Raw genomic sequence first — 17,704 nt, 5'->3', positions numbered from 1 at the left:
AATAATCACAATCATGTAAAAGTAGATAGCATTTATTTTTTCAAAAAGTATCAAATAACCATGGGTGAATCTTTTGGTGGTGTTATTCATGTGAGATTATAAGAAAGTCACATTTGACAATTTCAACCTTAAGAAATTATGAACTTATCCTCAACTTTGCCTCTCTATTTTCCTAGAAACTTTATACAAGTAGAAGATATGAAGTTGAGTAAGAATTGATACTACACAGATGAAAGTAATTTGAAAATTACAAGATTTTGTATACTTTTAAAAGTTTAGTTCAGAAAGTAAACTTAATAAAATCACATGATCTGAACAAATTTTTTTGACAGAAGGGGAATGTACAATTTTAAGATTGTATATATCTCAAGTAAATTTGATTTAAGTGTTTTTGATGGGACATATAAACATATTAGATTGCAGCATTTTTCGAGAGAAGAATCAGGAGATTGTAGTTTTCTTATTGGTAATTTGAACTCGTTTCTGATATCCTGGTAAAATTAAACCACAAATGGTTGACTCAGTATAGTACAGGTCAGCACAGGTAGATTTGGTCATTTCCTCCTGTCCACATGGGAGTTGCCACAAAGTGGACAATATTTCAGTGTTTCCATCCGTTTGAGTGGACATGCAAATTCTTTTCTTTCATCAAGTGAATTAAAAATATAATTCCTTGGGAATATGTATTAAGCTTTTTTATTCAATATTTTTACAAAACTGGAGTTTTAAATGTAATAGGACAAAGTGACTGCACGATGTTGGCAGGGAGAAATATCAAAATCACCCAAGCTGATATGTATTTATTTATACCAGTATATATTGTATATTTCACAACTATATTTGACCAAAGTTTAGATACACTCCAAACCATTATCAACAGAATTCTTACCAATTTAGTGAAAAATAGTAACTTAAATTTGTTTTTGAATTATTTGGGCTAAGGAATGGTATACTTCTTATGCAGTCTTCAAATTTTTCAATCATATATCTTCCAGCAACAGTCACATTTAGGTTCAGTCTGTGATTAAAAGTTTTTTTTTATGACACCATTAACTTGATCAAACCTTCATAGATACTTATGAAACAAGGTAAAAAGCTTTTTTTGTGATAAAAAATCAATATCCAGTGCAAAAGAAAAAAAATTGAATTTTTCTGTAGTTTTTCTGATAATGGACTTTTTTGCAGTTAACTTTTCAAATCAATAACTTGGTCAACATTTCTGAGGATTTTTATTAAACTTGAAACAGAAGCTTTTTCATAATCAAGAGTTAAAATCTTGAGCAAATTTTGAAAACATATTTTTTTCATTACCCTTTATTTTTTTGGCAGTCAACATGACTGACAGCAGAAATTCCAGGGTTCTTTAGAATCCTCTACAAATACTTTTTTTATTTTATATTGTCAGGTAGGGTTTATATTTCATGAACATATACCTCTTATACTGGAATACATTATGTGATCGAGAAAACATCAGATTCCTAATTTACAATACCGTAAATGTCAAGAGAGAGTAGTGAATATGGTGCAAGATAAACTAAGCAGCATGTTAGGGTTGTTCCAGAATTAAATGCATTGGGGGTTGGGGGAATGGGAGGCACTTTTTTTTACCCCAACAACCGATAAAATAAAATTTTCATTTAACTAATAATTCTTAGAAAATTTTCAATGAAAATGAAACCACCCACAATGAATTAATTTGAGTGCCTCCCATCGCTCCTCCACAATCAATTTTGGATCGGCCCTAACATAAGTTTGGGAATTCAAGGACTTATTTGGTTAACAAGAATTATTAGTGGTTATACTACATGTACTAATTGGGAGGAAGAACAACTTAGGATCAAATCTTGAAATAAACATATCCAGAATGTGTATTGGCAAGCAGTTAATTTTTGTGCTTCTGTGTTGTCAAGGAATGGGAAAATGGTGAGTTCTTTTTCTGAAATTAAGTTAAAATTAGTTACAGTGTTTCATCGATCTTTTTGTCTTTTATTAATCTAGGTCATACAGACGATACTTCTACATGAAAAAGAGGAGTAAACAGACACAGTGGGATTATCCTGATGACGACGATGAGGATGAGGAAGAGGATGTCAGAGATTCATCACCAGACCAGGAACCTACAGTCAACAAGGATCCAGTCAAAACAGTTACCAGTCAAGTCGAAAGTGAAGTTGTGACCTCAACAACCCCAGAACAAGATGAAGTAACTTCCACCAAAGATTCTGTTTCCTCAACAGAGGATAATGTGGTAAAGTTTTTCCTTAGTCATGTTCAAATTTAAATCCCTGTCCTGAAATAATCTCATGAAGATATAAAGAAAGGTATATGATGAAATAACAAGCCTAACCTTCATCAGATTTTAATACATGTTTAAAAAAACAGCATTACTTTCCATATAAGTACACTGCTGAATACGAAACAGGCTATTATTTTCATACATAAAACTTAATGATGAAAATGTATCATACACTTATATCCATTTTCTGTATTCAGAATTCTCCAATTACAGCAAAATTATGTTTGATTTGATGCTGAAATGAGTTGACATTAAGCATGATTTTGGACTTTATTCTGTTTTTGTCATAAATCGTTATTGATATGAGTTGACTGCTTTGCTATGCTTGTTTGTCAATAATGTTATTTTGCCACTAACAGGTCACATCAAAGGTAATATTATACAATTATTGACTTTTGATGAGGTTGATGCAATGATTTATCAGCTACAGAGAGTTGATATTCACTGAGGCCAATGGCCAAGGCTGAATGTCTTATCTATGGGGTTGATAAATCATTGTATCAACTGCTCCTTTTATACTAAATTCATTATCTGCATTGTCAGTTGCTTAACTTTTATAAGTTGAAATATTCAATAAGCTTTTCTTAAAAAATATATCATAAAAAAAAGAGAAGAAAAATGAAAATGTGCATGATGCAATAAGCCTATGTTATTGATGTTGCCTAGGAAATAATATTTATAGGTACACTTTAGCTATTTCATACATTTTTAGCCAATGAGAAAAGAGAATTTTTATAGACATATAATAATTATTTTTATCACCAATTTTAGTTAACCTTTCTTTAAACTACTAAAATTTATTTCACAAAATATAACCAAGTAAGTTAAAACAATTTGTATTTCTAGGAGGAACCTGAGAGCACTGTCCAACAGAGGACTGCTCCTAGAGAATGGCCTGACTATGAGGAAAGGACTGCTCCTAGAGAATGGCCTGACTATGAGGCTGTAACTAATTTTATAAGTGGAACAGAATATAGTGGGGTTATAAGGGGAGAACCACCTCCACCAGGGACAGATTTAGAATTTCTTCTTACAGCCCCTCCCCCTCCCCCTCCTCCTGTGGAGGAAGACATGGAGGAGGAAACTTACTCAACTTATGATGTCCCAGGACCTCCAGAAGGCCACCTCCCATGTACTGATGATATCGACGGTGAAATTATGGAAGATGAAAATGATTTTCAGGTAGATGCAGAAGCATCTGAATGTGGTAGTAACATTGATGTGAAAGAACAATATAATGAAATAGAACCAGTCCCAGTAGACCCCTCTATTATTGCCAGACCCCCTCAGATATTTACAGATAATCCATATCCATCATATTATGATCCAAATACTATAAGTGAACAGTATCAGGAGAGTGGGCAATATTATAGCGAAGGTGGCACTGATATGCCTGTTACTATGGAAACAGCTGCCATTGAAGATGTTGCTTCTTCACAGCTGGAGAAAGAGAGAAAAAAAAAGAAAAAAGAAAAGGTAAAACTTGAGTGATGTTTTGTTAACAAATAAATAAGGATCAGATTGGATCTCTTTTTACTCATAATTATGAATTAGTAAGTTATATAAATAAATTAATTAATTACAGTAAGAACCTGTGATTCAATTGACGTCATTTACACCGATTTACCTCAGATCAACCAGTGTTGCTCATTAATAAAAAAACAACTTGAGATGATTGCGGGAACAATACCATGTAGAATTGTTGGTGGAATGGTAATCATAGTTTAAATTTGGTACAGGCATGTTATACTGAACAAAAACCTATCCAATATATTCTGGACTAAAAGTCTTATAAAGGGACAACAGATTGAATCATCACAATTTTTTATGAAATATAGGAAATACCTTAAATAGGTTTATGTGTACTAAAGGTTAAGGGTTGAACATGTCCAGTCAAGATGAAAGTATTTATCAGCAAATTTAAAGTAAAGTATTTTGATTGTCATTTGACCTACAATGTATTTTTATGCCCCATTTATGGGCATTATATCTTTGGTTCGTCCGTCCATCTGTCACGCTTCAGGTTAAAGTTATTGGTTAAAGTTTTTGGTCAAGTTAGTTTTTGATGAAGTCCAAGTCCAATCAACTTGAAACTTAGTACACATGTTCCCTATGATATGATCTTTCTAATTTTAATGCCAAATTAGAGTTTTGACCCCAATTTCACGGTCCACTGAACATAGAAAATGATAGTGCGAGTGGGGCATCCGTGTACTATGGACACATTCTTGTTTAACAATAACTTTGCTTTTTTACGTTATATGATACAAAATATGGTAGAGCTATAAGTGGGTGTCAAAATCCATGTATGTCAAATCCCTTGGAAATTTATCAGCCAAAATACTGTGGAGACTGACATTGTTGACTGTTTACATGTTAAAATATATTTAATACACACAAAATCCAAGCTACATGTCTGTGTGGATAAATGTGTAATTATCGTTACCTATTTTTATGCCCCCGCCATATGCGACAGGGGCATTAAGTGTTACCCTTGACCGTCTGTCTTTCCATCTGTCCGTCAGTCCAATTTTTATTGCAAAGCTTGAGCGGGGGCATTTGTTTCTTTAGACATATTCATCTTTTATTTGCTTCATTTTATTATTTATGTGTCATACATTTTAATTGATTGTTGCACCAGAACCACTTATTTATTGTAAGGTAATGATTTTATATTTATAAATACACAAAATCTTTTTAGAATATGGTATAATGGGGCCTTTTGTTAGGGTTTGATACATATGTGTATCCTTTCTCAGAAAAGTTTTAAGTGTTAGTCCAGGTCATTTAAAGGGAAATAGAGGTATATCAGAATGGAATACATGATCTTCCAACTGGAGCTTTTTCCTGAAAATATTTTGATGTCACAAAGCAAATATCTATGTCAACAATCAATCAATCAATCAATCTAACACATTTATTGATTTTTCAGCAATCAGGTGGACAATTAAAAAATAAAAATGTATCCAACCTTGTACAGAAGTGGCAAAAAGTGAAGAAAGAGGTAGAGATAGAGGAGCAGGAGAGAGAAGAAAGACAAAATGCTATACGACAAAAACTGGATGAATGGAAAAAAGAACACAGCTGAAAAATGAATATGTCAGGTGAGCTGTTTAAAAAAGGTATAACAAAATGTAACTGGGAGAACACACTGCTCTTGTAAAATAATGTCTCTCATGTTATTCAGAAAGTTCTTTTCAGCATCTTCTCTTTTGACCCTGTCAGTGGTTAATTGAGAATAGGGCAACATGTTTTTAAAAAAAATAAAAACTGGTTTTATGTTCATAACTATTAAAGATATAATGAACTATGAATTTGGTCCTATAAACAATCTGATGGAATTTATGCAAAGCTTCACTACTGAGCATTTGATTCAAATAGAGGACATTCTATTTATGTTTTTTTTTTTGATTGAATTTCCTATGACAGCATAATTGTTGGACTTTTTCAACAGTCTGTTATATTTTTTCGAAGTCTTTTAATGGTTATATTGTAAAACCAGAAATTAATGCATGCATGTATTATTGCAATTTTTGAAGAAGGAACACAAATGTGAGATTAATTATTGTGGTTCTATGAAAATCTACATACAGTTATATGTATCTGATATAAGAATGTGAGTTCTTATTATTGCAAAACTCTCTCAGTGGCATTATTCCCATTAATAAAAACCTTGCAAAAATTTCTGATTTTACAGTATTCAGATCAGCTGAAATTTGCTTATTAAAATTCACATAATAAATAATACTTCCTCAATTTTGTGGAAGTATTGGCAGTCATACAAAATTATTAAGAATGGAATATAATAATAATTATGATTGCCAATGAGACAACTCTCCTACAGAACCCAAATGACATAGAAGTTAACAACTATAGGTCACCGTACTGCCTGTAACAATGAGCAAAACCCATACTGTATAGTAAGCTATAAATAGCCCTGATATGACAAATGTAAAACATTCAAACAAGAAAATTAAATAAAGACTTAATGACCCATTAGGCTAATGCCACGTTCGTACAACCGGCTGGTGATTTATATGTAAAACAATTGATGAAAAACAAATACGATATACAGCAACAAACAACAACCACTGAATTTCAGGCTCCTGACGAGACACACACATACTGAATGTGGCGGGGTTAAACATGTTTGCTGTTGCTAAACTTTTCCCCTAGCCTGGGACAGTGGTGAAACAATACAACATAAGAACAAACTAAAAATCAGTTGAAAAAGGGCTTATCTCATTTAATCAATACAAAACAGAAAAAATCTAACAAAAGACACTAAGTACAGATCTGAGAGTACTTGTAGTTACTGAAAGATAGTTCAAAACCAATAACAACTAATAAAAAATCATGCATCTAAGACTAAGATATATATTTTATATATTTTCAGATGTTGTGATTTCTGTGACAATCTTTGTGATGATGAAGCACATTACAGCATTATGATGTCTGGTGATAGATTAGTATTAAGATGGTGCTTAATAGAGTAGAACAGTGTCACCTACAGAATCTCTCAATGATTTAAGAAAAAAGGAACTTTTATGTACACTAGATCATCAAGACATCAATATGAAATCTATTTTTTTCAACATGGTTGTATATGTTGTAATGAATTTATAGTAAAGATTTTGTAAAATTTTTCCCTCGATAAAAATGTGTATGCTTTTTACTTAATTGAAGTTGTGCCTTTATCAGCTTGCTCATGCCTTTTTTTGTATTAAATAATTATAAAAAAGAGGCAGAATAGTGATATATTTATGTCATGGACTGATTCTGAAATTCAACTTTCATCCTGGAAAGTTCTGTTGCACAGACTCAGAAATCCTTGAAAATGAACCAATCAGAATGTTCAAAATTTCGAAATAGAATTTCCCTTAATGCAGCATTATTTTTGATTGTCAAAACTGCAAGTTAGATGTCTAATTTGTTTTCATATTTATGAAGAATGTTGTTAAAAAATTGTAAAAAGATTTTATAAACCTAAGTAATAGTTGATACAAGATGGAATGAAATTTTTATAATATTAAAGTAACAAGTGGATGTAGTTGTCGTGTAGGTCGGTCATCTACATTGACATTCCCTTTACAATCTTTATAGTGTTAATTATATATAGAACACAGCCTGTATCAATTTAGTGATTGGCCTGAACCCATCCTTCATTGCAATATAGACTTTTTCTGCTGACCCCATGTTTAGCAATCTTCAATCAATCAAACAATGTGAACCCATCATTAGATAAAAGTAAGAAACCAGGCAATGGACATTAATCCTGTTACTAGGTTTATGACTTTGTTATAAATACATGAAATGTATCTTTATAATTTAGTTTATGTGTCACACTATTCATGGTCTTGTTTTCTCATTTCTCTTTAATTTGTGAAAGGAGGGACAGGAGTTAATGCCTATTGATATTTGTCTTGCCTGCAGCAAAATTGTAGATGTGAGATTTAGGCATGATGTTTCCTTGGTTTGTGATGGGGGCTTTAACAAATGTTTAAATTCCAGATAAGGTTAGTTTAGGGGGAACTATTGAGGTTTAGTCAATGATATTTGGTAGACACAGTTGTTTTACCATTGGCACATCTTATTTTCATTGACCCAGAAACTATTGCATATAATTTTACATGTTAGTGGTAAGGTAAATTTACTAATTGTGAGTTAATTGCATTTGGTAATTAGTTGTTCTTCCATTGGTACAACTCATTTCCATCAATATATTACCCCCACCCCCTCAGTCAGGTTATTTTAACTTAAACATTTGCATTATACTATCAAAATAACACATAAGCAAGACATATCTCTGTGTCAACAGTTTATGTTACAGTAAAGTTAAAGAAAATGGGCTATGTCATTACGTATCTAAGAATGTTTTTCGCTGATTGTATGTGCTTTCTATACAAATGTTCGCCTATTTTGAAAGAATTCAATCAGTAATATTTAAAAAAAAAAAGAAGAGAAATTCATTATTATTTGATTTTCAGTTAAAGAACAAAGAGCCAAAGTTGTATGCAAAATTTTATCAAATCTGTGACATAACTCATTTACTGTTTCTTGACCTTAAAGGAATCCTTTTATAGGCTTAAAGTCAACATTGACTTGTATTTCTGTATATGAGGACAGGATTCCAAAATTGTGTTGCTGGAATTAAAAATTCAAGCACCACATCTTCAAATTTCTTTATCTATTCATTGAATTAGATACACAATATTTATTCAGTATTTTATCTGTTTTACATGTCTGAAGTAGTGTTCACTTGTTGAATGAAAGCATAATCTGATTTTAATGAACAGAGATTGTGTTGGAAACCGCCGCCAATTTCATTTCTCAATTTCTTTTAAAAGATACCAGAAAATAATCTGATTTCTGTAGTATAGTACTACTATGAGGAAAAGAGAGATGATTTAAAATTATATACTTGATTTTTTTTGTTAGCTAGACATTGTAAAATCATTTGGATAATCTGAAAGATTGTAAAACAACTTCATTTAATTTGATTTGGAGTTTTTCTAGTTAATTACAATACTGCCATATTTCAATCAAATTAATAGCATAGTGATTTTCGTGTATTTATTATACAATATGTATTAAAATTTTATTTTACTGCAAAATGTAAAAAGCTATATATATACTTTTCTTTATTGTAAGAAAAAGCTTTTATGCAAAGTTATGGCGTTTTGTCATGTTGAATAATTCACTTAGTGAATATCGCTTACAAGTGTGAACATATCTGATGTGAATGTCTGCCTGAAAAATTATTTTGTGCACACAAATATTTTTATGAGAACATTTAAATGACTTTCATTTTGTGTTTACATGATGGACAATGTCATTTGAAGGTTGTGTATATGATTTTTCATTAGATGAAAATAAATGATATTTTTATGTGAAAATTATTACTGAATGTATTTAAAAACTATAAATCATTGTATTCTAAATTTGTCCAAACATTTTTATAAAGATTTTTTCTTGAAAAATTTAAATCATTTAATCAACACTTACAGTGTAAGTTATATGCATGGTTTTAATGTAAAAGTTATTTTATTTTTTCATCTGAATATTAAACTGCAAAGAAAGCACAACTCAAACAGTTTTTTTCAATCACTCTTCTGCATATAAAATGGGTTTTTTTCGTAAGGATTTGAATAAAATAACTCAAGAAACAAAATTTACCGATGTTAAGGATAAAATATATGTACTGAAGTCTTGATTTGTATGCAGGTAAGTATAAAGGGAAGGACCACATTGATTCATTTTACAAGTCATTCATAATCAATGCAACTTAGATATTTGGAATAAAAATATCTTTTGAGCGATGCTGTTCCTATAATCTAAATTTAATGGTTATATTCCAAAGACTAATTTTTGTTTTTGCTGGAAGGTTAAAATTTGAAATCTTAAAGGAATATGTAATCCAAATTTTGAATATAATGTTATGTGAATAAGTCACCAGGAAGTTATAGGATTATACTTTTGGAGGTTTTGATTTAAGGGGTAAAGAAAAGCTTATACATACCTTTGCCTTCAAAAAGAAGTATTTTTTAGATAATATATGAATATTGAACAATAAGGAATTGAGTAAGGATAGAAAAGGTCTTAATTAGAATGTTTTGTCTTGTTAACACAATTTTTTAATAGAAAAACTCATCAAACCTTCAGAATTGAAAAAAAAACGTTTTATTGAGTAGAAATTATATTTTTAATTTCATTGGAGGGGGCATTTAAACAATCTTGCAGACACATTTTAGATCTTTCAGTAAAAACTTTAAATTTAAAACATTTAAAAAGAAAAAAAAAACCAAACCTAACCATCCTTATTGATGGAAAAATCACTTGAGGTAAGTATTGGTACAATTGAATTGTTATTTGACAAAAATGAGAGAAAATCATGATTTATGTTTTGTATACAGCAACTTTGTAAACGAAACAAAACCTATGTGATTTCATTGTAAAAGCTAATTCATTATTAAATATGAAAAACTATGTCTCAACTGCAACTTTTAATGACAACTTTGCCTTAGGTCTTATTGTTGGGTTGTTTTACCCCAGGCATCATAGAGGTGTTGGGATAAAAAGCTGTAGTACTGTCCATTTGTCCAAGGAGAGAGAGCAGAAAAGGAGATAATTCTGATTGTAGAAGTTTTCAGTGAATTAATTCCCCTTGAGAATTTTCTTACTACCCTAATGAATTAAATTTAAACTTTACACACTCATTGAATATTTTCCTCTTTCAGATGTAATATTCACTAAGATATTTATTTTTATGCACTACACAATGATTAACGTTTACACACATTAAGGAAAACTCTTGATTTGATATTAATTGTGCTTGATACTAAATGATTTATATTATGCTTATTGTCATGATTACAAGTTTACAAATCATATTTAATGGAATCAGTTTAATTAATCTCAGCTTATTTAAATTAAAACTTGAAGACAACAATCAAAAATATAATGTACCAAGAACTGTAAGGTTCTACGTTTTTTTTATGCCCCCGCCTTAGGAGGGGGCATCAAGTTTTAACCTTGTCTGTACGCACGTCCGTCCGTCCATACGTATATCCCAAAATTAATTTCTGTTCTCTAACTTTAGTTTGCCTTAACCAAATGTTATGAAACTTATACACAAGGCTTATTACCACAAAACTCAGATCAAGTTTGAATTTTTATGGCGTCACTCTGGATAAATATTGCATGAATGTCAATTTCGTAAGATGTGCATGCGGTATAACAATGGTCCTTCATTAATGGGTATGTCTGTGACAAGGATGAAAATCATCTTAACTTGTAGAGTGTGTATCTATATTTTTCGATTGGTTGTAATATAATAAGGTTAATTTCCAACCATGTTGAACGCATCTATCCCATCGAACCTGAGGTAAAGGATACAACACATACAGTTAAGTTTGCATCATATCTTGACTTACATATAGTAATTGACAATGAGGGTCGGTTGAAAAGAAAACTTTACGCCAAAAGAGATAATTTCAGCTTCCCAATTGAGAACTCCATTTCTATGTAGCAACATTCCAGCAGCGCCTGCATACAGAGTATATATCTCCCAGTTGAGACGATATTCCAGGGCTTGTGTTTCCTATCATGATTTTCTTGATAGAGGGTTGCTGCTCACAAGGAAGCTATTGAACCAAGAGTGCCAAGTGGTGAAGTTGAAATCATCCCTTCATAAATTTTACGGACACCATCACGAGTTGATTCACCGTTATGGAATATCTGTTTCACAGATGACGACAGATATGTTCCAATTGTCGTAACTACAATCTCGTCCCCTTCCCCCGAATGTTACCTACCGAATTAGACATATCAGCGGGTTTGTACTTACATGAGTAACATGACGGGTGCCACGTGTGGAGCAGGATCTACTTACCCTTCCGGAGCACCTGAGATCACCCCCAGTTTTGGTGGGGTTCGTGTTGCTCAGTCTAAGGTTTTCTATAAAATTGAGAATGGAAACGGGGAATGTGTCAAAGAGACAACAACCCGACCAAAGAGCAGAAAACAGACCAAGGCCACCAATGGGTCTTCAACACAGCGAGAAAATCAAGCATCCGGAGGCGGGCTTCAGCTGGCCCCTAAAAAATGTGTACTAGTTCAGCGAAATTGGACGTCACACTAAACTCCGCAACATATAAATGAACCAAAATTTAAAAAAAACCAATACTAACAAAGGCCAAAGGCTCCTGACTTGGTACAGGCGCAAAAATGCGGCGGAGTTAAACGTGTTTTGTGAGATCATAACCCCCCCCCCCTATACCGCTAGCCAATGTAGAATAAACAAACACACAGCAATACGTACAGTAAAACTCAGTTTTAAAGGAAGTCCGAGTCCGATGTTAGAATAGTAACAGAAGAAACAAAGCAAAATGACAATGATATTCAAATTAACAAAGGAATATTAGCAGTTACTAACATGCCAGCTCCAGACGTCAATTAGTCTGATTGAAAGATTGTGTTCATCATATGAAAATCAAGCACAATCCCTTCCTTTAGGGATTTAGTATCATACCATCATAAAATATACGAGAAGAACATAATCCGTATCATGCCAACAACTGGTTTTAGAATAAATGTGTTTATTTCCAATTCAAAGACCCTATGAGTAGATCAATATTAATTCCAAACTAGAGGCTCTAAAGAGCCTGTGTCGCGCACCTTGGTCTTTGTGCATATTCAACAAAGGACACTCTCCAAAATTGTAGACGAGAATAGAATTCATGACAAAAATCTGTTTTGTTGATCTTGTATTACTGAACCTTTAAGTCTGTTTAGTTTCTCTCTATCTTCTCTAGATTTTGCTCAAAACACAAAATAGGGTAAAAAAAAATCCTCATTTAAGGGCAATCACTCCTATAAAGAGTGACAGTCTACTAACTATATCGGCAAAATTTGACTTGTTAGTAGATCTTGACTTGCTGATCATTTTTGTGACTTAAAGTGTCTATTATCTATTATAATTTTTTATCATATATGGCAAAACGAAACAAAATGGTGAAAATCGTTTTAAAAGAGCATTAACTCCAATAAGGAGTCGTCGGACGATTTCCGTCATATTGTCTTAATTGTAGATCTTGTCTTACTGATCATTTATGCCTATTTAAGTTTTTATCTAGTATAATTTTTGAGATATAAGGCAAAAATGCAAAAAATTGGTAAAAATCGTCATCAAAGTGAAATAACTCTCATAAGGAGTCAACCGACGATTTCGACCATGAGACTTATTGGTTGAACTTGTCTTGCTGATCATTTTTGCAATTTAAAGTTTCTCTTTATCTATTATAGTTTTCAAAATAGTAGGCAAAAATTAAAGAAATGATAAAATTTGTCATTTAAGGGCAATAACTCCTATAAGAAGTCGTCTGACAGTTTTGACGTATATAGACAATTGGTAGAGCTCAACATTCTGAACATGTTTGCCCTTGTCAGATTTTCTCTATTTATAACGGTTTTCAAAACAATAGACAACACTTCCATTTTACCCCTATGTTATATTTTTAGCTATGTCGGCCATCTTGGTTGGCAGGCGGAGTCATCAGACACATTTTTAAAACTAGATACCCCAATGATAATTGTGGACAAGTTTGGTTAAATTTGGCCCAGTAGTTTCAGAGGAGAAGATTTTTGTAAAAGATAACGACGATGGACGGTGGACGACGACGGACAACGAACGCATAGTGACGAGAAAAGCTCACTTGGCCCTTCAGGCCAGGTGAGCTAAAAATGCCATCTTTAATGACCTGACAACAGTATCGTAACTATATCCCTTCTGAATAAGTCTGTTTAAAGGTTTGGTTAGCTTTTAAGGTAAATGACGACATTTTTGAGCTTGATATAGAATATTACCATAAAGGTTGGATGTGAAATACCTGAACGTAAAAGATGTCTGCACGTTGATTTATATCTACGAATGGTGTCCTTGTACCAATGATAAAACTTAGAAAATGTTTTGACTAGTTTGTGATATCGAAAACCCTGGTGTAATAATTTCTTCAGTAATGCAGATATTTCGTTCGTTAAAATCAAATACGTTGTTACATACACGAGCGAATCGAACAAGTTTAGATATATAAACACCATAAGATGGTGACAAGGGAACGTCACCATCTAAAAATGGATAACAGTAGGAAATGAAAAATCCTCTCTTTTATCGTACATTTTGGTATTAAGCTTCCCGTTAAAGATATAGATATCAAGATCTAGGAAAAGGCAGTGTTCATTGTTAGTATTAGCTTTATTTAAAATCAGTTCAGCAGGATAAATCTCTTTAGTGTACATACAGAAGTCGTCATTATTGAGAGCCAATATATCATCCAAATATCTAAAAGAGTTTTTTTTGTATCAGATGTTATTTCAATGGGTCTTTGCTGATTTTAGTCATAAATTGTAACTCGTACTAATACAGAAACAGGTCCGCAATAAGTGGTGCACAGTTAGTTCCCATTGGAATTCTGATAAATTGACGATATACAGAATCTCCATAGCACAAAAATGTTATCTAGTAAAAAATCAAGTGCAGTTATCATATCAAAGCAGGTCCAACTAACATAGTTCTTTTGTTTCTTGTTACTAAAAAATGACCTAAAAGAGTTTGAACATATATATTCGCAATCTGACTTTTTAAATGTTAATTTAATTAGTTGTGTGAATTTTTTCTATATGAGATTATGAGGCAAAGTGGTATAAAGGGTAGAAAAATCAAAACTTTGAACAGATTCGAAATCACCAATATGAGCATGCAATTTATCAAGTACTTCCAACGAATTTTTGTAAGGTGTTTTGTGCAGCTTCGGAAGCCAGTACATAGTTGGAACTTTCATGTTATTCGGTTCTGCTGGTAAAGAGGGAGCTTAAAGTTTATGTTTTGTTACAGATGTCCGAAAATGGAATCAGTTGGAATGTTGGTGAATTCGTGATTTCCTTTTGCAGAACCTCAATGTAAAATTTACGTCAAACAATAATGATATTATTGACAGCTTTATCAGCCGGGACAAAACAAATTCCTTGGCGAGTTCTTTTAGCTTATGTTTAATACGAGAAATAGGGCTATTATGGTTGTTGTTAGGAGTAAAATGTTCTTTAAAATGTTAAATACGAATATCAACTATGTTCATTACTGAATTAGAAAAAAGAAGTTTTATCCATTTCGTGCAGTAAGTACGGAGTGAGTCGTGGATGATGTTACGACACTCATTCCAATTAATAATTGACGGGGGACGATTTTTAGGTCCTTTACTGAGGAATGGTTTCAACTCTCGGTCATGGACGATGTTTATGTCTCCTGTTATAATATGGGAACTGGAGTCATAAATGTATTTGGAATTACTGCAATTTCATGACGTAGGTGTATTGTCACTGATGTTAACATCTTTACACACTTCGCTATAATTAAACACATATTTCCGGGTAGATTTTTTGTTAACATAACAAATAAGAGGGAGTTCAGTATTATCAAAATAGCCAGGAATTTGTTCTTTAACGGAATGATCATTAAAAATACCGGCAATATTTACAAAATCTAAACCTATTGACATTTTTGATTTTTTTTAAAATTCAAATACAACTTATTTCCAATATCCTGTAACAATTACCTTAGTAGCCCAGGAAAGCATACTTAGGGTCCCTGTGTTACATTCTCAATCCTGTCCAGAAAAAACAGGCGAAATAAAAATGACCACTTTACTTATAAAATTACTTATAAAATTACATGTTGCAGTTTTCGTGTATCAAATTAACAACAAGTCAAACACACCCAACATAATACATGAAATCGATCACACCAGATCTATAAACAGTGATACCTGTCTACAACAAGGCAAGTTTTTAATCAGTTTGTACTTTTCCTTAACCAATTTCAAAGGTCCCCTTACAGTATGACCAAACACCAACTCAAAGGGACTAAAACCAAGGGATTCCTGAACAGCCTCTTGGACCACAAAAAGTAAAAAGTGAACACCATCATCCCAGTCCCTGTCAATTTGAAGACAAAAAGTTCTAATCATGTTCTTCAATGTTTGATGAAAACGCTTTAAGGCACCTTGAGATTTTGAATGATAAGCACTTGACCTATACTGAGCAATCCCTAACTGGTAAACGACCTGCTGAAATAATCCTGACATGAAATTTGAACCCTGGTCGGACTGTATAGACTTAGGAAACCCTACTAAGGTGAAAAATTTGACAATAGTTGGTGTTTTGATATTCCTTAACGGAATAGCCTCAGGAAAGCGAGTGGGTGTACACATGATCGTCAATAAATACGCATTTCCAGTCTTGGTCTTCGGTAAAGGTCCAACGCAATCAATGAGTACTCGGCTGAAAGGTTCTTCAAAGGCTGGAATTGGTAGAAGTTGTGCTGGTGGTATTTTCTGGTTAGGCTTACCAACAACCTAGCATATATGGCATGATTTGCAGTATTCTGTGACATCATTTCTAAGTCTGGGCCAGTAGAAATGCTGCAAGATCTTAAGGCAAGTCTTCCTCATACCTAAGTGTCCAGCCAAGGGGGTGTCATGGGCAAGACCAATAATTTCTTGCCTATAGACTTTAGGCACCACCACTTGGTATACTACTCTGCATTCCTCCTCTGGGATAGCATCAGGGGGCCTCCACTTCCTCATTAAAATGCCGTCTTGATGGAAGTAACATTCGGTCACTTTGTCTGCTTCCTCCTGTGGTAGATCCCTCTTGCAGAGCTGAAGAACCTCAGGGTCTTTATTTGTTCTCCCACAAATTTTCTTCTGTCTAATGAATGGCTGTTCACGTCTGGCCATGGCATAATTACATGCTATTTAGAACTAGATGGTCTTGTTATGGCCTTTTTCTGAGCCACAGGAACCGTCAATGTCGGCAAGGAAAGTGTCAGAGAGAGATCCATATATTCATACTGGTCTTCTTGTAAATGCTCATTTTGTTGTTTCTTGCCATTGCCCTAATAAAAACACAAGCTGGATACAGTTCAGCATCATCTTCAGGTGATTTAATATCCACCACCGGTTCACTGGTAACAATTGGTTCAGCAACCAATTTGTTCCTAGCTAGATCATTTCCTAGCAATAATGAAACACCCTCAAAGGGAGATTAGGACGAACACACACTACAACTGGTCCAGTAATCAAATCTAACTTCAAATAAATACGATGGAGGGGAACATCTATACAACCTTGTAACAAAACAGAGGCACCAACGGAAGTCTCCTCGGACAAAGGCAACACACCTTCAAACAACAAAGTCTGAGAAGCTCCAGTGTCCCGTAAAATCTTAATAGACTGATGAGTAGTATTATCAACAATAGAAACAAACCCATCAGACATAAAGGGTTTATAATCCTCCATGTAATCACAAAAACTGGACTTAAAAGCCTGACTCGCAGGACATTCCAACTTATTGGTAACAAGGGGTGTCGGACAAGCACAGGACTTGGGCTTATTATCTCTTTCATTTTTATTCTGGAGTCTAAAACAATCAGCCATCAGATGACAATTTTTCTTGCAATAAGCACAAGTCAGTGACTTCTTCTCAAAATGATCAAATTTTGGACTAGACATATTATTACTAGATTGTCTCTTATTCTGTGCAACAGGCTTACTCTCAGTACGCTCAGTACTTTAATTTTTGTAATTTCCGCTCGTACTAAAATTTTGACCTTTGAAACTTCTTTTATGCGAAAGGGTATACTTATCGAAAACAACAGCTGCATCTTGCAATGTCTCAACAGTTTTGTCATCTAAATGTGTTTTTAAGTCTAAATGAACACACTGCTTGAACTCCTCTAATAACATTAACTGTCTTATTTTATCAATATTATTATCTATTTTCTTTGACGTAAGCCATTTATCAAATAGATCTTCTTTTTCCCTAGGAAATTCAACATAGGTTTGTGAATCAAAC

The 17,704-nt window shown here is 33.0% G+C and overlaps 1 protein-coding gene across 1 annotated transcript in view; it reads left to right on the top strand.

Moving 5' to 3' along the window:
- Positions 1-10,282, top strand: part of LOC127706206 (formin-binding protein 4-like) — a 40,724-nt gene extending 30,442 nt beyond the window's left edge. Inside the window, exons 14-17 of the mRNA XM_052210688.1 lie at positions 1,999-2,248; positions 3,143-3,772; positions 5,229-5,400; positions 6,693-10,282. Of these exons, the coding sequence (XP_052066648.1) occupies positions 1,999-2,248; positions 3,143-3,772; positions 5,229-5,384 (1,036 nt within the window). The 3' untranslated portion in view covers positions 5,385-5,400; positions 6,693-10,282. The remainder of the gene's footprint in view (positions 1-1,998; positions 2,249-3,142; positions 3,773-5,228; positions 5,401-6,692) is intronic.
- Positions 10,283-17,704: the final 7,422 nt, after the last annotated feature.

Source organism: Mytilus californianus, unplaced genomic scaffold, assembly GCF_021869535.1.
Source record: "Mytilus californianus isolate M0D057914Y unplaced genomic scaffold, xbMytCali1.0.p SCAF_6, whole genome shotgun sequence".
Taxonomy (NCBI): domain Eukaryota; kingdom Metazoa; phylum Mollusca; class Bivalvia; order Mytilida; family Mytilidae; genus Mytilus; species Mytilus californianus.
Note: the sequence above shows the minus strand (reverse complement) of the source record. Positions and strands in the feature narration are given on the sequence as shown.